General features: G+C 26.7%; 1 protein-coding gene across 6 annotated transcripts in view; it reads left to right on the top strand.

Moving 5' to 3' along the window:
* Window positions 1–4: 4 nt before the first annotated feature.
* Window positions 5–20,923, top strand: part of LOC100875310 (Cysteine string protein) — a 54,827-nt gene continuing 33,908 nt past the window's right edge. For 2 of the 6 annotated variants that reach the window (XM_012291643.2, XM_076532018.1), the window contains exons 1-6: window positions 7–187; window positions 1,251–1,389; window positions 3,065–3,214; window positions 3,522–3,653; window positions 9,590–9,643; window positions 18,868–18,924. In XM_012291643.2, coding sequence (XP_012147033.1) covers window positions 168–187; window positions 1,251–1,389; window positions 3,065–3,214; window positions 3,522–3,653; window positions 9,590–9,643; window positions 18,868–18,924 — 552 coding nt within the window. In that variant the 5' untranslated portion in view covers window positions 7–167. Of the gene's footprint in view, window positions 188–1,250; window positions 1,390–3,064; window positions 3,215–3,521; window positions 3,654–9,589; window positions 9,644–18,867; window positions 18,925–20,923 lie in introns of all 6 variants that reach the window. The other 4 variants (XM_012291641.2, XR_001096835.2, XM_012291642.2 and 1 more) reach the window with 4 other exon arrangements.

Consider the following 20,923-nt stretch of genomic DNA (forward strand, 5'->3'; position numbering starts at 1 on the left):
CTTTTCCCTGCTATCATCCGACACAACATCTATTCAAAAAGTTGCGAGCATTTAATGACGAAAATCATGTACTTGTAGTATAAAACGACGAGCATTCGAAATATCTTTGTAGGAAATTAATTCTACTTTTTGTATCGTACAGTCAAATAACATTAATTCCATTAAACATGGATAAAAGAAAAATGTCGTGAGTATTTTACCATCCTTGTTTGAGCATTTTAAATTTTTCAAATATTTTTCTCATGCAAAAATGTATTGTTTCGTTTCATAATCAGTCAGTGTCTGCTTTTTTAAATTAAGTTTAACACGTTTGTTTCAAAAGCTAAAGAATTATATATAATCGCGAAGTGTTAGGTTAATTCTAGCTGGTTTACTTTTGTACCTTTTCACTATTGCTTCTTCTTAATTCATTTTTGTGATAACGTATTATTTATTTTTTGAAAATGTAAAAAATTACGAATACATTAAATAGTAATATTTTGTTTAAATGTTAGTGTGCTTTTAATAGTAGGTTAGTTTGTTGTCTAAAAGTTTTAACACGACTTCGAAAATGACTGTCATTGTCACTTTTCGTTTTATACAAATTAATGTATATTTTATTTATTTTGTAAATTATTCTTTGGCATGGCGTAACTTACAATAACTAGAAAAATAAAATATATAAATTTATAGAATTTAATGTATTACTGACTAAAAATGTTTAATCGTAAATTTAAGTTATGAAAAATAAAGTAAATTAATCTTACAGTATTTTTTAATTAAGAAGGGAGATTTTTTAAGTTAACAATAATTATTATTTTTTCTTTTTGTGTATTAGTATCATTTTAACTGTTTAAACTGGAACTAGTTTTTATATTCTTTTAATAGTAAAAGCTTTTGAATATGGGAATAAATAATGTTTCAATTTTATATGTTCTGCATTTAAATATGAAATTTACTTGGATAATATAATATTTTATTTAAAAAAAGGATACTAATTATTTGTATATATGTAAACTGTAAAATCTTATCTAATGAAGTTTTATATTAATACTTTACCTTAATTATATAGTCTTTTATATAATCAACAAAATCCTTTTGAAAAATAAACATACAATACTTTATATATTAACTTCTTCATTGCTTTAATATTTTATTTATTTGTTATTAAACTAAAAGTAAGTGTAATGAAATAATGCTAAGAATTAATAGACTAGACATGGTATAACAGAAAATTATTAACTGACTTATTAACATCTTATTTGTTTCAGGACAGCAGGGGATTCCCTGTACCAAATATTAGAAATTCCAAAAACTGCCACTCCCGAAGAAATAAAAAAAACTTACAGAAAATTAGCATTAAAATATCATCCTGACAAAAATCCAAATAATCCAGAAGCAACAGAAAAGGTAAAATTAGTTTAAAAATATTTATTTTTAAAAACAAGAATTATCATTGAGTTTATTTTCAACAATTATTTCTCAAAGTATAAGTTTAAATTATTTCATTGATGCTCTACATTTGTTTCTTATATCTTGTACAAAATTTTAAATTATACACTTATCATATCCTTTTTGGGCAAAATTATTAATGTATAGAGATCATATCATAAGTGAATCATTTGTACATATACATTAGATAAGATAAGATTCAATTCAGATAATATTTCTTATGTCATAGAGTTCAGTTATAGCTGTTTAAAAGAAAATGTACAAACATTATCAAGAAAGTTTCAAATGTACTTTACTCTAGGTCATTGAATGCATATACTACTATTCACTATATACCAACCAGATAAACCATTATGTTATTGGTATTATTTATGAATCTAACCCAGTAAAATTCAATTTTCACAAAAATAAGATACGAATATATGTATGTGATATTTAACGTAGAAGAGGTCATTTCTCTCTTTATGATATGAGAAATATTTTTTTTATATTTAAAATAGTTTTCAAAGACAAATTAGATAAAAGTAAATTTGTTCATAAATTAAATTTTTAAATCTGTTCTTTTAAACTTATAAATTTAAGATAGAAAAGGTATTTAAATAGATTATTTTGTGCACAATACTGTGTATAGTGTAAGATAATTGTCTTCTACATTATAAGATTATATTTTTTAATAACAAAATTAAGTCAAATATTTTTCAGTATATTGAAATCAATTGATCTTACAAAGAATAAATTGTATTAATCAGATCATTCGAGTAACTCTAGAATTAGTCAGTGTTAAAAATAAAAGAAGTTTTAGAATTGCTAAATTTCATTTCATTTATAAGGCAATACTAAACAAACAAAGGAGATTTGTTCTTCGTAAAAAGTAGAATAATATAAGTAATGCACACATGTTATTCAAGATTTTATTGGTACTTTACATGTGCAATATAAATATCAACTTACATACTGTTTTATTTAATTAAAATAGTAATTTGATATATAAATTTTATTAAAATAATTTTAATCTGTAACTAAAAGGGTGGAGTTTATCAAATCCTAGGAGTTTTTATTAAAAAGAAGAAAAATTAGATATTATACAAGTAATTTTATGTGATATTTTATATTCCCAATTCTATTGTTTTTGTTTTTTAACATTAGGTAAATGTCTTAGTACATTGAATAAGCAATGAATTTCATTTTATGCACAGTAGCAAGACGAAGTAAAGAAAAAAATTAATATACTAATTCAGAATTTTTAAAATATTATTTGTGAAAAATTGCTTCTTTTCTTTATAAATATAACATAATCTTCAAAATATTTTAGTATATGCATAAAATGGTTATTCATTTGAAAGTATAATTTAACTGATATGTTACATATATTCATTTTTAAATACCATTAATCTTCTTAAGTTTTGAAGACAGCAGTAAAGTCTACAATTGAAATATTATAATAATAATTCTTTATTTCTACAAATTAATTTGTTACTGAGCAAGATCAAATTATTGTTTTAATACATAAACAATATAAGAAAAATTAAAAATGTAAATTATAGTCCAAAATATTTTTTATAATAAAATCATATTAAGATTCAGATTTTAAATATAGTTTCTAATTACAATTTGTTTAAATGATATGTTTCAGTTTAAAGAAATAAACAGAGCCCATGCTATATTAACAGATTTAACTAAACGAAATATATACGACAATTATGGATCTCTTGGATTATACGTTGCTGAACAATTTGGTGAAGACAATGTTAATGCATACTGTATTAATTGCCGTTGGTTCAATGTAAGTCTTTATCTTTTTCTGAATTTTTATTTTGCTTAGTTATCAAATTAATAAATTTTTTATGTTCATTTTTAAATAAAGATTTTTTAGCATATCCATTTTTGGAAAGCAGTAGTGTATAAACAATTGAATATATCTTTACATCCTTATTACATTTGTATTTCATTTACTATTTGAAACTTTATTTCCAAAATATATTATTTACTTCAGTGTAATATATAAATAAAATTTACAAATTTTTCTAGTATTATAATCATTTTCTTATTAATATGTAATGTATTAAAATGCGAAATATTTTTATTTATAGGCACTCTTCCTGTTTTGTGCATTGATAACTGCATGTTACTGCTGTTGTTGTTGCTGTTGTTGCTGCAACTTCTGTTGTGGCAAGTGTAAGCCTACACCGCCTGAAGATAGTGGAGCGTACCATAATTTACAGGTAAAATTTTTATTTATTTACCTTATTTCTTAAAGTATATTAAGCTATAAATGACTTTACTTTGACCAATAATATAAAATTACATATGTTCTATGTAAGTGCTTTCTAGTTATTATACATGAATTTTATTGTGCACACACATGTATTTTTCACGTAAGTATAATTACCAAGAAAATAACTTTTATAAATTATAACATATGTGTTTGCTCATAAATTTGTTAAATCATTATTGTTAGGATATTACCGATATTATTTATATTATTGTAAGTGATGTTAATATTTATCACTTATGATCTAGTCTGAAAATAAAATCAGAAAGTCTTACTTTATTTTTTTTCGGTGATTGCGAAGTATTCGCATTTTAAACAAGTTTGATTTGAATACATGTCGTTTATATGGAACAGAATATGATATTAATCGGCTATTACGTCACCAACTTATACGTGCAAGATGAATCATTTAAATTATTGCATATCGTTTCTTGGCAAAACTTTTTTATTATATGTCTCACACAATAAAATGTAGAGGAAGTCTAAGAAAATGTTTATTATCTTAAGATTCATTTACGCAATTGACAATATTTTAAATGTACAAGTGACTTATAGATATTCATATTTGGTTTGGTTTATTGTGTCCGTATTTTACATATATATATACAGTCAGTGTAAAAAGTATTCGTACAGTAATTAATTTCAACGAAAATGTTGTGAAACGTCATTTATTAACAAAATTTTAACAAATAAAAAATACATACACATTCTTACATAGAATACATAGACATCTAAGAATATGTAAGTATTTTTTATTTGTTAAAATTTTGTTAATAAATGACGTTTCACAGCATTTTTGTTGAAATTAATTACTGTACGAATACTTTTTACACTGACTGTATATATATATAAATTTCAAAAAGTTAGGCATAGTTACACATTAATAAGTAGAGGATACTATGAAAAGGAAACAGCGTGATAATGATTGTTGATATTTTTAATAGTAAAATTATATAACCCCATTTTTTAGAAATGGGATCAGATCTATTTCTACAAATGATATGTTAAATGAAAATGTACGTGCTTTTTATCTTGAAGAATTTAAGTAATCAAGATTTATTGCCAAAGAAGTGAGATTATCAACAGTTAAAATTACTGTTAAAGGTAGTTAATACTAATGGAATATAGACAGATAAAAATATGATTACTTCCAATCCTTTCAGGATTATTTTGAAGCAAAGTCTGATAGTGTTAAGTCGTAAGCTTTTATCATTGCATCTTACAAGAACTGAAGTTGATTATGAATACAAATTAGTCTCTGCAATTAAATATCTCGGTTATTAAAGAAGTTGTTGAGAAATTACTGATAATTAGGATCATTTTAGATATATCACAAAGAAAATACAAATTTAAAAGTGAATTTTTTCATTGTCTCTATTAGTTTTCTAGAAAACGCTTTGCATTTTTTTATGTGACTTATCTTGTGTATAAGTTGATTGAGGTATTATCTTTAACCATTTACAATTTTTTTAAGATGAAATAAACATTCTTTTATTTTATTAAGAGAAAACATTTTTTAGAGTCTTAAATTTTAATTACAGTATTCAATATAATGTACAGTTTACTCTGTTTTTTTTTTTTTCAGGAAAAATTTTTTATATAAAAATTGTATAATATTTATATTCTTATACCTTATTTGATTTTGTGATGATTACAAGAAAGGTCTGTGAAGATAGTGTTTAAATTTACATATGAGAATAATAATTTGTAGAAAATAATACAGGATAATTTATAGTGATTAAAAAACAATTATATAAAAATACTTTAAACGAATACAGCTCGATTTTTAAATTGATATTTTTGCAGTTCAGTTATTACAGAATTGTTAAAATATTAAGCTGATGCGTATTAAATGTGGAACTCTGAAAATAGTAAGTTAAGACATTGTTTGATGATATAAAAGTATCTGAAAACAGCACTTGTAGCATGTTAGTTTGCAGCTTACATAAACACTATGTTTATACTTTTAATATAAAATGGTGGGTTGCCAATTACAGAAAACGATGACCAATTTTCATGCATATAGCCTAACAGAAATCAATAATATGACACTCATGCTATATCTATTTAAGTCTTATATCTATTTAAAAGTTATAATTAGTCTTATTTCAAAGTTTACAATTAATTTGAGTTAGTAGACAGAGATTCTTAAATTCTTTGTAAAATCTATAGTTCTATGGCCAAGATATTCATTGTTCCCTTGATCTTTTTACCCAGTGGAAAAACAACTAATAAAAAATATAAATGTATCATTGTAAAATGTTTCAAAGAATCAATGTGAAAGTATAATGTAAAACGATTATTAATTAATGAGATATTTGAAATTGTAGTATGCAATACCTTATTTTTCAATTTAATTGCTTGATCTTTGAATTTCTACACAGTTGCATTAATCAATGAAAAAAAAATTGAAAAAAGTTCAAAATTTATTCCTACTAAAAATGCGATTAGGCTTATCGTGTATTTTAGAATTGATGCGTGCATCACAAATGCATTACAATATTATAAGGCAAGGAGTTGAAATATTTAAAAAACTATTAATTTTACTGGTATAATATCTTAATACTTATCTGTGTAAAAAAATTTGACAAATCAATCTATGTAAAATAGATATGATATTCCATTTAAATATTTAAACATAATCTTCACAAGATTTTTTCAAAGTCATTACAAGGTCAAATAGACAGAAGTATAATAATACTCCTAGATATTAAAGAATTTTGACATGTTTAAATATTTACATACTTAAGAACTGTGATCCTTATACTTTTGAAACTACAAGTGTTAACATATGTAGCACTTATATGACGCAGGGTGTCTCGTTTGAAGTATACTTTCCTATTATCTCCTGAAGTATTTATTATTCACAAAAGTATTTTAAATAAATCTTATTCTATTTCAAAAGTATCATCCTATTATGAATACAAATCTTATCTAAAGAGAGATAAAATATTTCTAATATTTCACTGTGACTTTTGCTTTTCTAATTGAAATTATATTGTACATGTATTTCACAAATAACATAACATGAAAAAATACTTTTTTCAAAGGGTGCAATATACGTTTGTTAAAAAAAAAACAGAGACTATTAAACTAATATGAAATACATAAACACTATGTAATATGTATATGTATTTTGTATACAGGGTGTTACCTGTAACACTACTCACGATTTTTCTCCCACTTGCAGCCACCTTACGAAAAAAAGTTTAGAACAATATTTGCAGGGTATGAAGTGCACAATAGATATTAGTAAAGCAAATTTTGAAAACAGTTTGTTCTCTTGGCAAAGTCAAGGTCACCTTGGGTTTTTTAAATAGGAACATACATTTTTTTTTATTCATATCATTAGAGGACATCGAGACGAATTCAAAACATATATTTCATGATATTTTTATTAACATATTACTCGATTTACAGGAGTGGAAATGTGAAATAAAAGCCCGGAATATTACGTGATGGGAGCGGCATACATTTTGAACATGTAATTAAATAAAGTGTATGTTGAGAACTTATTAGGGACCCATAAATAATAGTTTATTTATGGTAGGACCGTCAGCCCATCGTTGGGCCAGGGTTGACTTGGGTCTAGGTCAATGTTGTAAACCATGTGGCAGGCAGAGAAATTAGAAAACTGTGCAAAACATCACAGTTGCCTGTCACATGGTAAAAATAGGGAAAGTTCTCAACCCCACTTGAGCGCCAAAATATCTAACATCTCTGGAAGGGGAACCTTCAAGGGTTTACCTTATTCCTGATTTTCGTGGAAAGCGTTAGAAATTTCTCAACAGCCACAGGGGCTTGGTAGTGTTCCGACCGTCGGACACTTACGGATTCGAACTTGTATTTTCGAAGGGACAGACCCTTAATAAGTCACGCGTCTAAGTTTTAATAGTAAAGCTTTTATATACAGTCCACTTTACAATTGTGAACATCGCCTTTTCCTACCTCAATCATTATACTTATCCGAGCATTCAGGCTCGAACAGTGTATTTTCTTACATTCTAGTCGCGTGTTTACATTCAGTAATCTTTTCGGAGTCAAATAATGGTTACATTACCAAAGTCAAAAGCTAAGTACTTCACATTTCCACTCCTGTAAATCGAGTAATATGTTAATAAAAATATCATGTAATATATGTTTTGAATTCGTCTCGATGTCCTCTAATGATATGAATAAAAAAAAATATATATTCCTATTTAAAAAACCCAAGGTGACCTTGACTTTGTTAAGAGAACAAACGGTTTTCAAAATTTGCTTTACTAATATCTATTGTGCACTTTATACCTTGCAAATATTGTTTTAAACATCTTTTCGTAGGGTGATTGCAAGTGGGAGAAAAATAGTGAATAGCGTTACAGGTAACACCCTGTATACATATACAGGGTGTCCGCGCCAAAGTGTTACACCTTAATATCTCATGAACTATTGATGTCACGAAAAAGTGCTTATATGGAAATTGCAGGGTAAAAGAGGCCCTATATTTTGGCAAAAGCAAAATTTTTTTATTGTTATTAATGTAAAAGATATGATGGTGAAGTTTCGTTTTTTTAAATGATAATAATTTATATATATATAAATTATTTATACAAATAATTTATATATATATATATATATATATATATATATATATATATATATATATATGTATATATACATATACATATTTATTGTTATTTGTTTGTTACTATTATTATTTTCACAATAAGCAGCATTTATAAAATATAATACAGTATTATGCAACTCAAAAAAAACACTATAACTGAACTCTATCTGCCAAATTATTGGCATAGTAGTACATAGTAGTACAAAGTTGTACTATATTTCAAATACATGTGCAATGTGTTTTCATTTATTCAAGTATGTAGTTCATTCATTAATCTATATGTCTATGCTAGTCTTCGAAGATCATTCAAGGTCTTTTATTACCATGATGAAACTATGACGATCTTAAATATCAACCTAGTGATTTATTATATCCCCTAAATGATAACTGTACCCTCTTCAAAGTTGTAAATAGCAATATGTAATTTATTAATATGCATGTGGTAAGTTCTTTTATATTGTAAAGGCACTAAGACTGAAAATCTTAATGAAAATGGAATTGTATTTACTGTTTTCATTCAACAACATAGAAACATGTTACATATTTATTGTTTCTTGGACTCAGCAATCATTGAGTTATAGACATTCGGCAAAAACAGAATTTAAAGCGTCATAAATTATCTTTAATCATCTTCAAAGCTCTACATACTATAGGTTAATGAACTTGAATATGAAGTCCACTTTTTTTACAAATGACATGTTACATATTCTTTATCTCGAATTATACATTCTTTTCGATGATAAAAGTTATTTTACTAAAAATTGTTTAATTCATAAGTTAAAATAATAAGGAAAATTTAAACAAGATTAGAAATTCAAGCACTAAGTATTGCTTGTTGAATTATTTTAATTCTTATGTTGATTGTGTTGATATATTGATATATTGAATTGGTTAATATATTGATGTATTGAATATGTTGATTCAATCATTCATATAAATATTACTAAAGATGAATATGTGTATATTTCATCTAATATAGAATAAAAAATATAAAATTTGAACAACTGTAAGTATTGTACTACTTATGAATATAGGCTACTAAACTATAAAATGCAAGAAAAATATACTAAAGAAATATGGTATATTTCTACTGTTAGATTCTCCAGAAAGTTCGTGCGGATTTTCCTATGCAATGACTTCATTGTTTAGTGCGCTGATTTTGTTGTTATAATTGAAAGAATAAGAAAATCCGTAAACTCATAAATAATCTGTCCCTTATACTTCTTTTTTGTCTAAAATTAAATCAGTTTGTATCATAATTATAATTGTATTATTAATAGTTGATGCATGCCGATTTTGAAGATGCTTTAACACGTAGATCTCGAGAAAAAAAGGTAATACATACGTTTTATATTATTTTTAAACAATGTTGCAAACCTCTGTAATTCCAAAGTCTCAAAGTCCTGAACTTCTGAAATTCCGAAATTCTGAAGTTCCAATCTCTTCGAATTCCAAAGTTCTCAAATTTCGAAATCCCAAATCTACAAGAATCCAAAAATTCCAAATTCCGAAAAATAAAATATTTTATGATTTATACTTTGAATTACACATACATGATAATATTAGCATCAATGTTTGAGGCTTTTAAACATCTTATTGCGGCCTCACTTCTAAACGTATTACACCTCAAAGAACTCTTCATAAATTAGCTAGATTAAATCGTAAAGATTCTGTTCTTGCAAAATAATATAAGATTGTATTACACGATAAATACAACAAATTATTAAGCTTTATCGAGAAATATCAATGTGTTCTGCACAGCTCATCTTTATATAATCATTATTTATTTCGTTTCACAAAATCATTCGACAGGTAAAATTTAAAGTGTCACCGAGTATGATGCAGTTTTTCGTTTTATAGAAATGGAATTTAAAATCTTATTTCACGTTGAGAAAGGAGCATTTGAACATAAAAGTAAAGGTATGAATAAGTGTATGCAATATTTATATGTGGATAGCACTCGCACGAACTTTGTGGGGCACCTGATAGATAAATAGAGTATTCAATTAATACAATTTTTGTTGTGAAAACCATTTTGTTCAGTTTTTTATCGTTGTACAAGGGTGTTTTTGAAATTGTGGCGCAACGGGTAGTTTAGTTTTCTTTAGGAAAGTACAATTTTGTTATGTGTACATAATATGAACATTACATTATTTTTTAATTTAAATTAAAATTGAAAATTTGTCAGTATACCTCTTTAAAAAAATTACGGTTATGATCATAATAGCAAAAAATTTTATTTCGACATAATGAATGCTATACATAAACGAATACGGTAATAATGTATTATTAATTAGGACCTTTTATAGTGTTGTTGAAATAGTAATGTATATTACAAATTAAAAATAGTATGTACACGTGTAACTAAAAATATCATGAAAATGTATTTCAACAGAGTTAATAGTTATATTTATAAATTTATATAATCTATTTACAGATATATCTATCGATAAAATTATCAAAATATTTGAGATTGTTATCTTCTTTATCGCGAGTAAGTTTTGAAGAATTTCATGATATAATAATTTTGAAGAAAAAAGGTATTTTTTATTTGTTTTCTCAAAATCAATCTTTTTATTGGTTGCACTACAGTTTCATAAATACCCTATATATTATTTTAATAATGATGATAATAGCGATTGAATACATATTTTCTTTCCTTTTTCTTTTTTTAATTTATACAATTGTAAAATTGAGAAAAATACTCATTGTCAGAATATTTGTTCTACTTTTTTTCACTAAATATGATATTAACGAATAATTATTACAATGTAAATATTTTTTAAAAACGAATTCAAATCTAATTAAAACTTGTACTTTAATTTTAAAATGGAGTATCTGTAAGATATTTTATTTGTGTTATAAAAAGGTATGATTTTGTATCGTTTCATTAAGAATTGAATGATTTTATAAGGAGCACTTTCTAAATGATCAATTCAAATTTTAACGTATCTATTTATTTTGACAGTATTTATTATTTTAGTTATCTTTGTTGTTTATAGAGATATCAATTTTTTTTTACTATTTATGAAAAAAGTTTATTTGCAAAAGCTGTATGGTGTTGAAACGGCCGTAATGCAGTAGTAATAATTTTATTGTAAATAATAGATTTTTCAGGGCAAATCAAAATTGCTACAGATTACACCATTTTCGTTCCTGAAGGATTTCAACGACGAGTACAAAATCATACAATGTTAATACGTTGAATATCACAATGAATACATGGACATTACAAATGTAGTTGCAAAAATGCAACTATTTTTGCAAATGCAACAATTATTATTTAAACTTGTTATATTCACTGTGTTATGAAATTACTATATGTAGTATTGATGTTATTTAAAATTTTAGTAACGTGAAAAATGTGAAAAGTAGTGTCCATGTGCATCATTCTATTGTTTCAATTATAAAAGTTTATATCTACATGTATTCTCACTTCTGTGTCGATTACACAGTCACAAAATACATGTCTCTTATGCAATATGCAAGTGTACTTACATAATTTTTTTATTTAACATTAAATGTTTCCAACTTTTTGTGATCGTCTAAATATCCAATTTCATCTTTTAGAACGAATAAAATATAACAAGTTATTTAAGATGAACTATTAACATGAAAATTAAAGGAAGGTTATTCTGTAAATCTTCTTTAACAAATTTAAAATTTTTTTTTAGAAAGTCCTTATTAACAAAAGAATATACATATTGTAAACTAATTTTTTTTCAAATTTTATACAAAATTATAGCTTTCAGTATTGCAATTCTACATTTATAATATTGTACAAAAGTATTAAAAATAATAAAAGTAATAAAAATATAAATTTATAATAAAAACAAAAGTGCTTTTTTATGTAAACATATAATTATGGGTTTTAGTTACAATGTGTAATGCCAGTTCAACGTCTCAATAAGAGCTGTGAAAAAAGTTGAACATTATTTGAAAAATTAGTAATGATAGCTGGATATCTTTTACGTTATTAATTACTATACGTAAAATACTCAATATTTTTATATAAAATTTAGAGAAAATTAAAATATGTTCATTATTTTATTGATCAAGATATTTAAAAAAAGAATTTTAAATTTGTCAGAAGAAATGCTTTCGAATATATCTTCCTTTTTTAATTATCAAATTTCTCTCTTAAAAAGTCGAATTACAAAATTTTTTAGGACACTTCATCTACAAAATTTCTTACCGCTATGTTATAACGTGCTAAATATAATTTTTGTAAATAAATTTTTTCTGTATAATCTCTGCAAAAGTATTAAAAATAATTTAAATGATCGTGGTTATTATAGTTGTCTACCCTGTATGGAATGTGAGACATTTAAATAGAAATATTATTAATCATTATATGGAAAGAATCTGAAGTATAAAATTACATTGTGTTTGATAATAAAATTGTATTGATACAATGATATAAAATATTATTCTTTTGGTTTTTCAAGGTAAATATACAAGATTTGAGGTCCGTCGTTTGTGAAGTAGAGTCATATATCTTTTTTACATCTGTCAATTCGACAAATTACTTTAATATTATTTCTACCAAGAGGTGTCAAAAGACACCTTTCAAATTTTAACTCAAAATTATTCTCTAACAAGGGACATTACCCAATCGCCGATTTTGATGCGCTTCGAGTATGATATAGAACGCAAAAAAAAAATTTGACACGTACTTTTTTTTATCGGCCATCGCCCATGCTGAAGGGGTGAAAATGGCCCCCAGTTGGGGTTGCAAAACATATTTTCTCGAATATCTCAAGAATTATTAGGCCTAGACAAAAAATTAAAAGTGCAAATTTTTCTGTTTTAAAAGGCCAATAATGTGGCGTAAGTGGATTTTTGAAAAATTTATTTGTTTAAAAAATATATTAAAAATTAACATTATTTTGCAAATTTTTTTAATAAAACTTTGTACTATTTTGATCAAATTTCACATATGTATACTATAGGTCAAAAGGCAAAATACGAATAAATTGGAATTTTTAGTTTCGCTTGTGGAAAAAATATTATTGTCGTTGAAGTTATACGTACATTTTATACCTTCCGTTCGGTGCACAATTGATTTCTATACGTAATATTCTGGAAATTGTATTATATTACATTTTTTACACTAACTTATTTAAAAAAAGAATTTGAAGGTCCAAAGGTGCCTGTATAAAAATATGTCGTTTGAGTCAGATATCGCATTTGATCTGCGTTATGGGCGCGTACTGGTGGCAGTATTCGACGCACGGAGGATCTCAACGCGTAAATTGTACTTGTGCGAAGTGTAATATCTTCATAATGATGTAGAATACGTGCAATTAAAGGAATTACATCTGACTCGAACGGCATATTTTTATACAGACACCTTTGGACCTTCAAATTCTTTTTTTAAATAAGTTAGTGTAAAAAATGTAATATAATACAATTTCCAGAACATACATGATTTTGAAAGAGTTAATTGTAGTTTGTAGTTAAATTACAATTTGTACTTCGTCGTTTGTAGTTTTTACAAAGATATTTAGGTGATTTAAATGACTCACGTTTTATACAAGGTGAGATTTATAAAGGTGTCATAATTATTGATTATCATACTACCATCAATATTATTGATAATGTGAAACAAATACTGTCAAGCAAGATTTCAGTATTGTAAAATTAACACTTTTTATTTTTAACCCTTTCGAAATAATTCGTTCGAATTATTTATATAATTCGTTAGAGATAATTCGAAATAATTCGTTCCAAATTAACTTTTAATATATCTAGTGAGTTTTCAATTTCTCTATTACCTCTATTGATATTTATATATCTTTGGGAATTAATAGTATAAATTGCAGATATTAATAACAATAATGGTTCAATGTAACGAAAAATATTTTGCCACTAACATTGCTAGTAACCTGAAAAAAAACTAGTTTATGTTAATGGTAGTCAATAACCAAAATAAAATTCGGATCAACGATGATGGTTATTAACCCCTTCCCTTGCCATTTATTTAACCCTTTGACTACTGTTGGCGCCTATTGGCGTCCGAAACATGTTGGCTTCCCGGTACTGTGGGCGCCAATAGGCGTCCGAAACATGTTAGCTTCCCGGTATTGTTGGCGCCAATAGGCGTCTAATGCATGTCTAACGTAAAATTTCGCCGTACCCAGTGGACGTCGCGAGTGAATTCGTACCGTACCGTATGGCCAGTGCGTGCCAAAGTCTGCCGTAGTCAAAGGGTTAACAGATGCGTCAGTCAAGACTATCTATTCAGGGCTATAACATTAAAACGAACAAAGAAAATTAAAATGTTGTGAGTATTTTATATTCAGGGGACTTGATAATTAAAGTTATAATTGCACCTAAATTTCAAGTTGAAGAGTATTCAAAATTTGAGTAAGGTTTGTCACATTTGAGCTATAAGTGCATCACAAGTGAGACTCGTCAAAACACGGGAAGGGGTTAATCGCTAAAAAACAATTTTTACCATTTAAATTGATTAATGATAACCAGTATCGAATTTCCGTCGTCGATAAGAGTTTCTCGTAAGCAAAATTAATTTCTATCATCGATAATATTGTAGTTGCTAGTGCTCGAAAAAAATTAAATTGTTAATTCTTATCAGTAAACAATATTATTAAAGGTATTAAGTGCTATACCGTAACCTATAAAATTGTTCTGTTAAGAGTTACAGTGTCTGCAAAGACATGAATCCGATTTAACCTTGTTTTAAAGTTATAAACATTTTTTTGTTTAATAATCCCTAACTGCTTATCTTCTTACAATTAGAAGATAAGATAGATATGGTCACATGATTATTTTTAAATGTAACTGAGTATCAAGTGTACATAGATTAATTCTTTAGAGTATCCATAAAAGAGTATTAAGATATGACACTTAAAGAATCGATAATTCTTGAGGTATTTTAACTTAAAGGTCAGTTATTTTAATAGTAAGATGAAATACCTTGTGAATTGTTGATTTGTTCGATATTGTACCCTAATACTTTTTTTATTTAGAATGTTTACAGAATTGATTCATGCAATATAGCATAAATGACCAATCGTACATGTAACTTCATATCGAAATTGTTGTAGTTCAAAAATCTTGAAATTAAAATTTTAAACTTGCAGTCTGTATGTAAAAGAAGGGTTGCATAAAGTTCAAAATTGGACGAACGTCTTCTAAACTGCAGACTTGAAATTTTTTAATTTTGAAAAATTTTTGAAACTGCAATAATTTTTAATGAGAGGACCCCGATAACTGACACACGCCAATTTTTACGAGACTTTACACAATTGTTCGGTAGACGTAATTAAGTATATAATTATGATTTGTTCGTGCCCTTTTTTACTTTAAAAAATCAACGTTTTATTAACCTGGCTATGTAATTGCTTCTAAATCTTAAATGACGGAAGATATTAGAAACAAAAATATTTAAAACAAAAGTTATAATGGTTCTTTAAATCTACAAATCTATGTAAAACGTTTTTAGTAAAATAATTTACAAATATTAAATCTCCTTTTTTTTAAATTTTAACTTACTACAACTAAAAGCGATTATTCTTTACAAATTGATCTGTGTATTATAGTATATCATTATTATATCTATTTTATATACACTGCTCAAAAGAAATATGGCATAGAAAAATTTTAGGCAAAAATTGGCCAAATTTGACTGATGATAACTCCGTGAAAAATCATCGCAAAGTTATGCTCTTTTTTTTTCAAATTAAAGCTTGAGATCTCTACTTTAAGACCATGTAGTTTGATTTTAGATTTGATGCATCACTACCACAATAACACCATAAATGTGAGGTCATGTTTGCTATATTGAAAATTACACAGTTTGACGAAATGCATGGACTTACCACATTTTTTTTTTGGTGATACTGTTTACAGCAGCATAAAGTACAAACCTTCATCTTTAATTTCCAGTATGTGAAAAACCGCTACCATTTTATCCCGCAAAGGTACAGAACTTTAAAGAAACCCTTGCATTTATGGCATATACCGCCGGCATTAGCATTACCCGATATGCACCTCGGAGAGGTTGCTGGACAGATTTTGCACATCATATGGCTCTAACAAGAACCTATTTTTGTATGTATTTGTGTGTGAGTATCTGCGTGTGTGTATGTTTGAATTCTAATAACGCGTATTTCCTCCGCGTTGTTGAATTATCCCTTGCAGCCTATTATTCATGTTAATGCAAGCCCTCATTTCTTTTTGTGGAATGTCATTCCAAAATTGAGTTAAGACTTGCGACAAGTCTTACAGATTGGCAGGTTGTCTTGTTAAATTTCTGTAGGGTTCAAATCTGGACTTACTGCAGGATGTGGATGCAATCGAATTGAATTGGGACTGCAAAATTCGAGAATGATTCTCAACGAGGTTTCTCGACGATAATTCATACACACACACAGATACTCACACACAAATACACACAAAAAAAGGCTCTTGTCAGATCCATATGATGTGCAAAATCTGTCCAGCAACCTCTCCGAGGTGCATATCGGGTAATGCTAATGCCGGCGGTATATGCCATAAATGCAAGGGTTTCTTTAAAGTTCTGTATCTTTGCGGGAAGAAATGGTAGCGGTTTTTTCACATACTGGAAATTAAAGATGAAGGTTTGTACTTTATGCTGCTGTAAACAGTATCACTAAAAAAAAATGTGGCAAGTCCATGCATTTCGTCAAACTTTGTAATTTTCAATATAGCAAACATGACCTCACATTTACGGAGTTATTGTGGTAATGATGCATCAAATCTAAAATCAAACTACATGGTCTTAAAGTAGAGATCTCAAGCTTTAATCTGAAAAAAAGAGCATAACTTTGCGATGATTTTTCACGGAGCTATCATCAGTCAAATTTGGCCAATTTTTGCCTAAAATTTTTCTATGCCAAATTTCTTTTGAGCAGTGTGTTTATTGTATTTATGATACAGTAATATCATAAATACAAGTATGTCAGTAAAATATAAAAATAAATATACGGAGCTTTATTTATTCCGTAAAATAATTTGCACTTCTGAAAAATTGAAGTGAACCTAAAAAAAGACATTTTTACAGATATTACGCTAATTTTGAATTTTCTCCGCTAAATTTTTTGTCTACTATTATTGAACTACTATTAAGAAAAACCGGGGCTAGTTGTTACATTTTTCAGTTTTTTAGTTTTGTTTATATTCGATAATATTGACGATTTTTAATTGAAACACTATTTTTCCTTTACTGATGGCTATTGTTCCATTCAGTTAATAAAATAACGGAGCCTAGGTCAATTCTGACCCTGACATACTAAACATGTACAATGGTGTTTCTACTGAAGTTAAGTATATCAATTTTTATTATTTTTTTATACAGTTAAGCGTGTAAACTTTAAAGAAGCTTCGTAGAATGAATAATTGAATTGCATAGAGGATCAAAAAAAGGAGTGATATAAATTCAAAATTTCTCAGCCAATAATTTTATCAAAATAAAAATTAATAAATTAATTTAAAAAAAATGAACAAACAGTTTTTAATAAATACAAGTCAAACTATTTTAACGATTATTACATCTTAAAATAGCATGATGTAAAATAGTAAAAAGTGGAATTGAAAAAATATACTGAATGTTACATTCCACAGTTAAAGATTGCTATTAAATGTACATAATTTTGTTCACTTCTAATATACAGTAACTGTTTCTCATCAAGATCTAAAAAATTTATCAAGTTCTAAAAATTAAAAAAAATTGATGGTGTCATTACAAATATTAAATAATAAAAATGTTACGAAATACTAATTAAACTGTAAAATTAAATTTAAGTTATCGCTATCTCAGCGATCTGAGGGTTAGTCCAAATCTTTCAAAGGGTGAGTATCGTCGAAACACTTCAAGTACATCATTTTCAAAATATCCTTTAAACACATTTAAAACAACACAGTAATAACTAGCCTCGGTTTCCTGTATCATCGTTTAACTCTAAGACTACAATTTTTAGCTATAAGATGTCAACGTTAAAAACGTTTAGAAAAATCTTCTATGAGTATATTAAGACGAATATGTTAAACATTCTTACATTTATTTATACTTATCTGTTCCTATAATTTGAACTTCTTAGTAATTCAAAAAACGCTCGTTAGTGTCGCGACTTTTTCTTGCGAGTACTTTGATAACAACAATGAATTCCTTTCTAGTGAATTTCTTAATGATTTCTTGAATAAAACTATAACCTTACACAAATTGTCTCGTATCTGTGTAAAAAAAATTCATTGTAGAGAATCAAGTACTGCTTTTTTCTACGTAATTAAAAAAGGATCGTAGAACTTAAAAGTCATGCAGTTGGCAATATTTAAGAAGTGCTTTCACCTTTTGATCACTTTCACCGAAGGTGTTTGCAGGAATAAAATAATAATGTTTTTTGTTATTTTTCTCATGTAATCGATTGGTTTCTTGATCATTCACTTCATAATCGCCATACGTCATCTGTTTCTGAAACCTTTCTGAATTAGCCTAGCATGCACTTTTTATGTTTGCCTTTTTTTTAGAATAAAATAGTTTAGCGGTTTTGTTTACGTTGTTGTTGTATTATAGCGGAACCAGAGGACAGGTGACAATGTCGTGACAACACAACCCACAGCCCCGGCCAAGGTAAGTTTTTCTCATCAGTATCAGTGGTTCTTAATCCTCTAACAAGTGTTCAAATTTATTGAATTTGGCAATTTGAAAACACAACCAAATTTGATCATCAAAGACCTCACTTTTTAAACATCGAGGACCTTACATTTTAACATTTCTTATTTTTGATGTTTTATTTACAAGAATTTATAATTGAACTATTGTTTATAATTACCTGTGTTGTACCGGACTAGAATATAGATTTTTAACTCTAATAATAATTAACTGTGATCGTTTGTACAAACTATGCTGAAATTTTACAGATTTCGCTCTTTAAATTTAACGATTAGTCATGATGATTAATTTTGTAATTTTCTGGTGATTCGTGCCGGAAATCACGGAACGAGATGGAACTGAGAACCATTGAAACAAATCCGTAATACATGTTCGGCTTTCAATCATTTTCATACTATTTTCTGAATATCTTGTTTTCTTTCTTTATCGTGATTTTTACATTCTTTCTGGTTTAATGCAACAATGTACAGAACGAGAACTGCAGGTTGGTATACGTAGGTTTGCTCAAAGTAAGAACTCTCTGTTGAATTCGATTGAAGCCATGAATTCCATAAAAATGCAATTCCATCGATCAGCATCTTCAGAAAAAACGTTTCTCTTATCTAATAATTTTTCTGATTTTTCTCGCAAAGCTTGTTATATCTCGCTAGAGGAATCAGAAAGATCAACGAAAAGTTAAAGAAAATGTTTCTACTGATACTGTTACTCGATGGATTGGTGTTATTTTGAAATTCGTGACTTCGATTCAGTAAACAAGTAAAAATGAGCACTTTTTGAATAAAACTGGTTTCAAAGTATAGGAATCGATAGGTATACAAATTTTAAGATATTTATTTTTGTTTGATAAAATACTGGTTGAAAAATGAAACTCTTGTTACTATCAGATTTCAGGTAATGCTGAATTTTATTTTTGTGAAATATTTTAATTACTAGAATTTAAGTAATGATAAAACTGTTATGAACGATAACAGAAATTGGAATGTTAATGATTAAAAGCTAAACAGTCCAATTTGAATCCTTGATTCTTCAGGATTCGTAGTACTTACCGATCTTTTTATATCTATGGATTATTTTTAAATATTAATTCTGATTAAACATTTACTTTTCGTTAAATTAATTTTCATGAATTTTATGAAAATGTCTATTTTAATAGAATAGATTTGTTACCACCGTTTAATATAATAGTGTACTGTGTATTTTCTACTCTGTGTCAAAAATTGTGAAAACAATAACCTTAATCTAGTGAAATCATTTTCCACGTCACGTTGCATAGATATTTGTAAAAAAATCTGCTTCGAAACTGAAAACCTGAAATTGAAGGTCAACTCTTTTATTTACATATATGTATATTCTATTGAACGGGTGAAAAATTATATAAAAAAGGTAGAAAAGTATAATTTTTTAAAATATTTGAATCATGCAGAATTTTTACAGTCGTGAGATAAAAAATAGCTCTAGTTATTAAAAATGTTTGGTTAATGTAAAGGTCAACGTCGAATGTAATATAAATTAAAAATAAATTAAGCTAAAATAAATTCTAAGGAGAAAAAATAAAGTCAGAAAAAATTTAATAAAATATATTATAGAATAAAAGTTACACAAGATATAAGCATATAAATAATGAAAATAACCAACACCAACATTCAAATATTTTTATAATTTTAATATCATTGTTATATTTCATAATTCATTCATAAATAAGCCTATATACAAAAAATAAATAAATGGAGAGAAAAATATTGTACAGAGATAGAATGTTGGCCTTCAATTTCGGAGCTTTGATTAAATTTGTGGCTGTCTCAAATCATTGCTTTCTTATACGTTTTATGTAAACAGTTAATCCTTTACCTTCGTCAGATATATTTTCTCGAAATCAAAAACATTAAGCGTGTCGTGTGCACCTATATTTTTATTAAATATAGACTTTTATGACAAATAAAGTTACAAGTATTGTTGC

The sequence above is a fragment of the Megachile rotundata genome, chromosome 5 (assembly GCF_050947335.1).
Source record: "Megachile rotundata isolate GNS110a chromosome 5, iyMegRotu1, whole genome shotgun sequence".
Classification (NCBI taxonomy): Eukaryota; Metazoa; Arthropoda; class Insecta; order Hymenoptera; family Megachilidae; genus Megachile; species Megachile rotundata.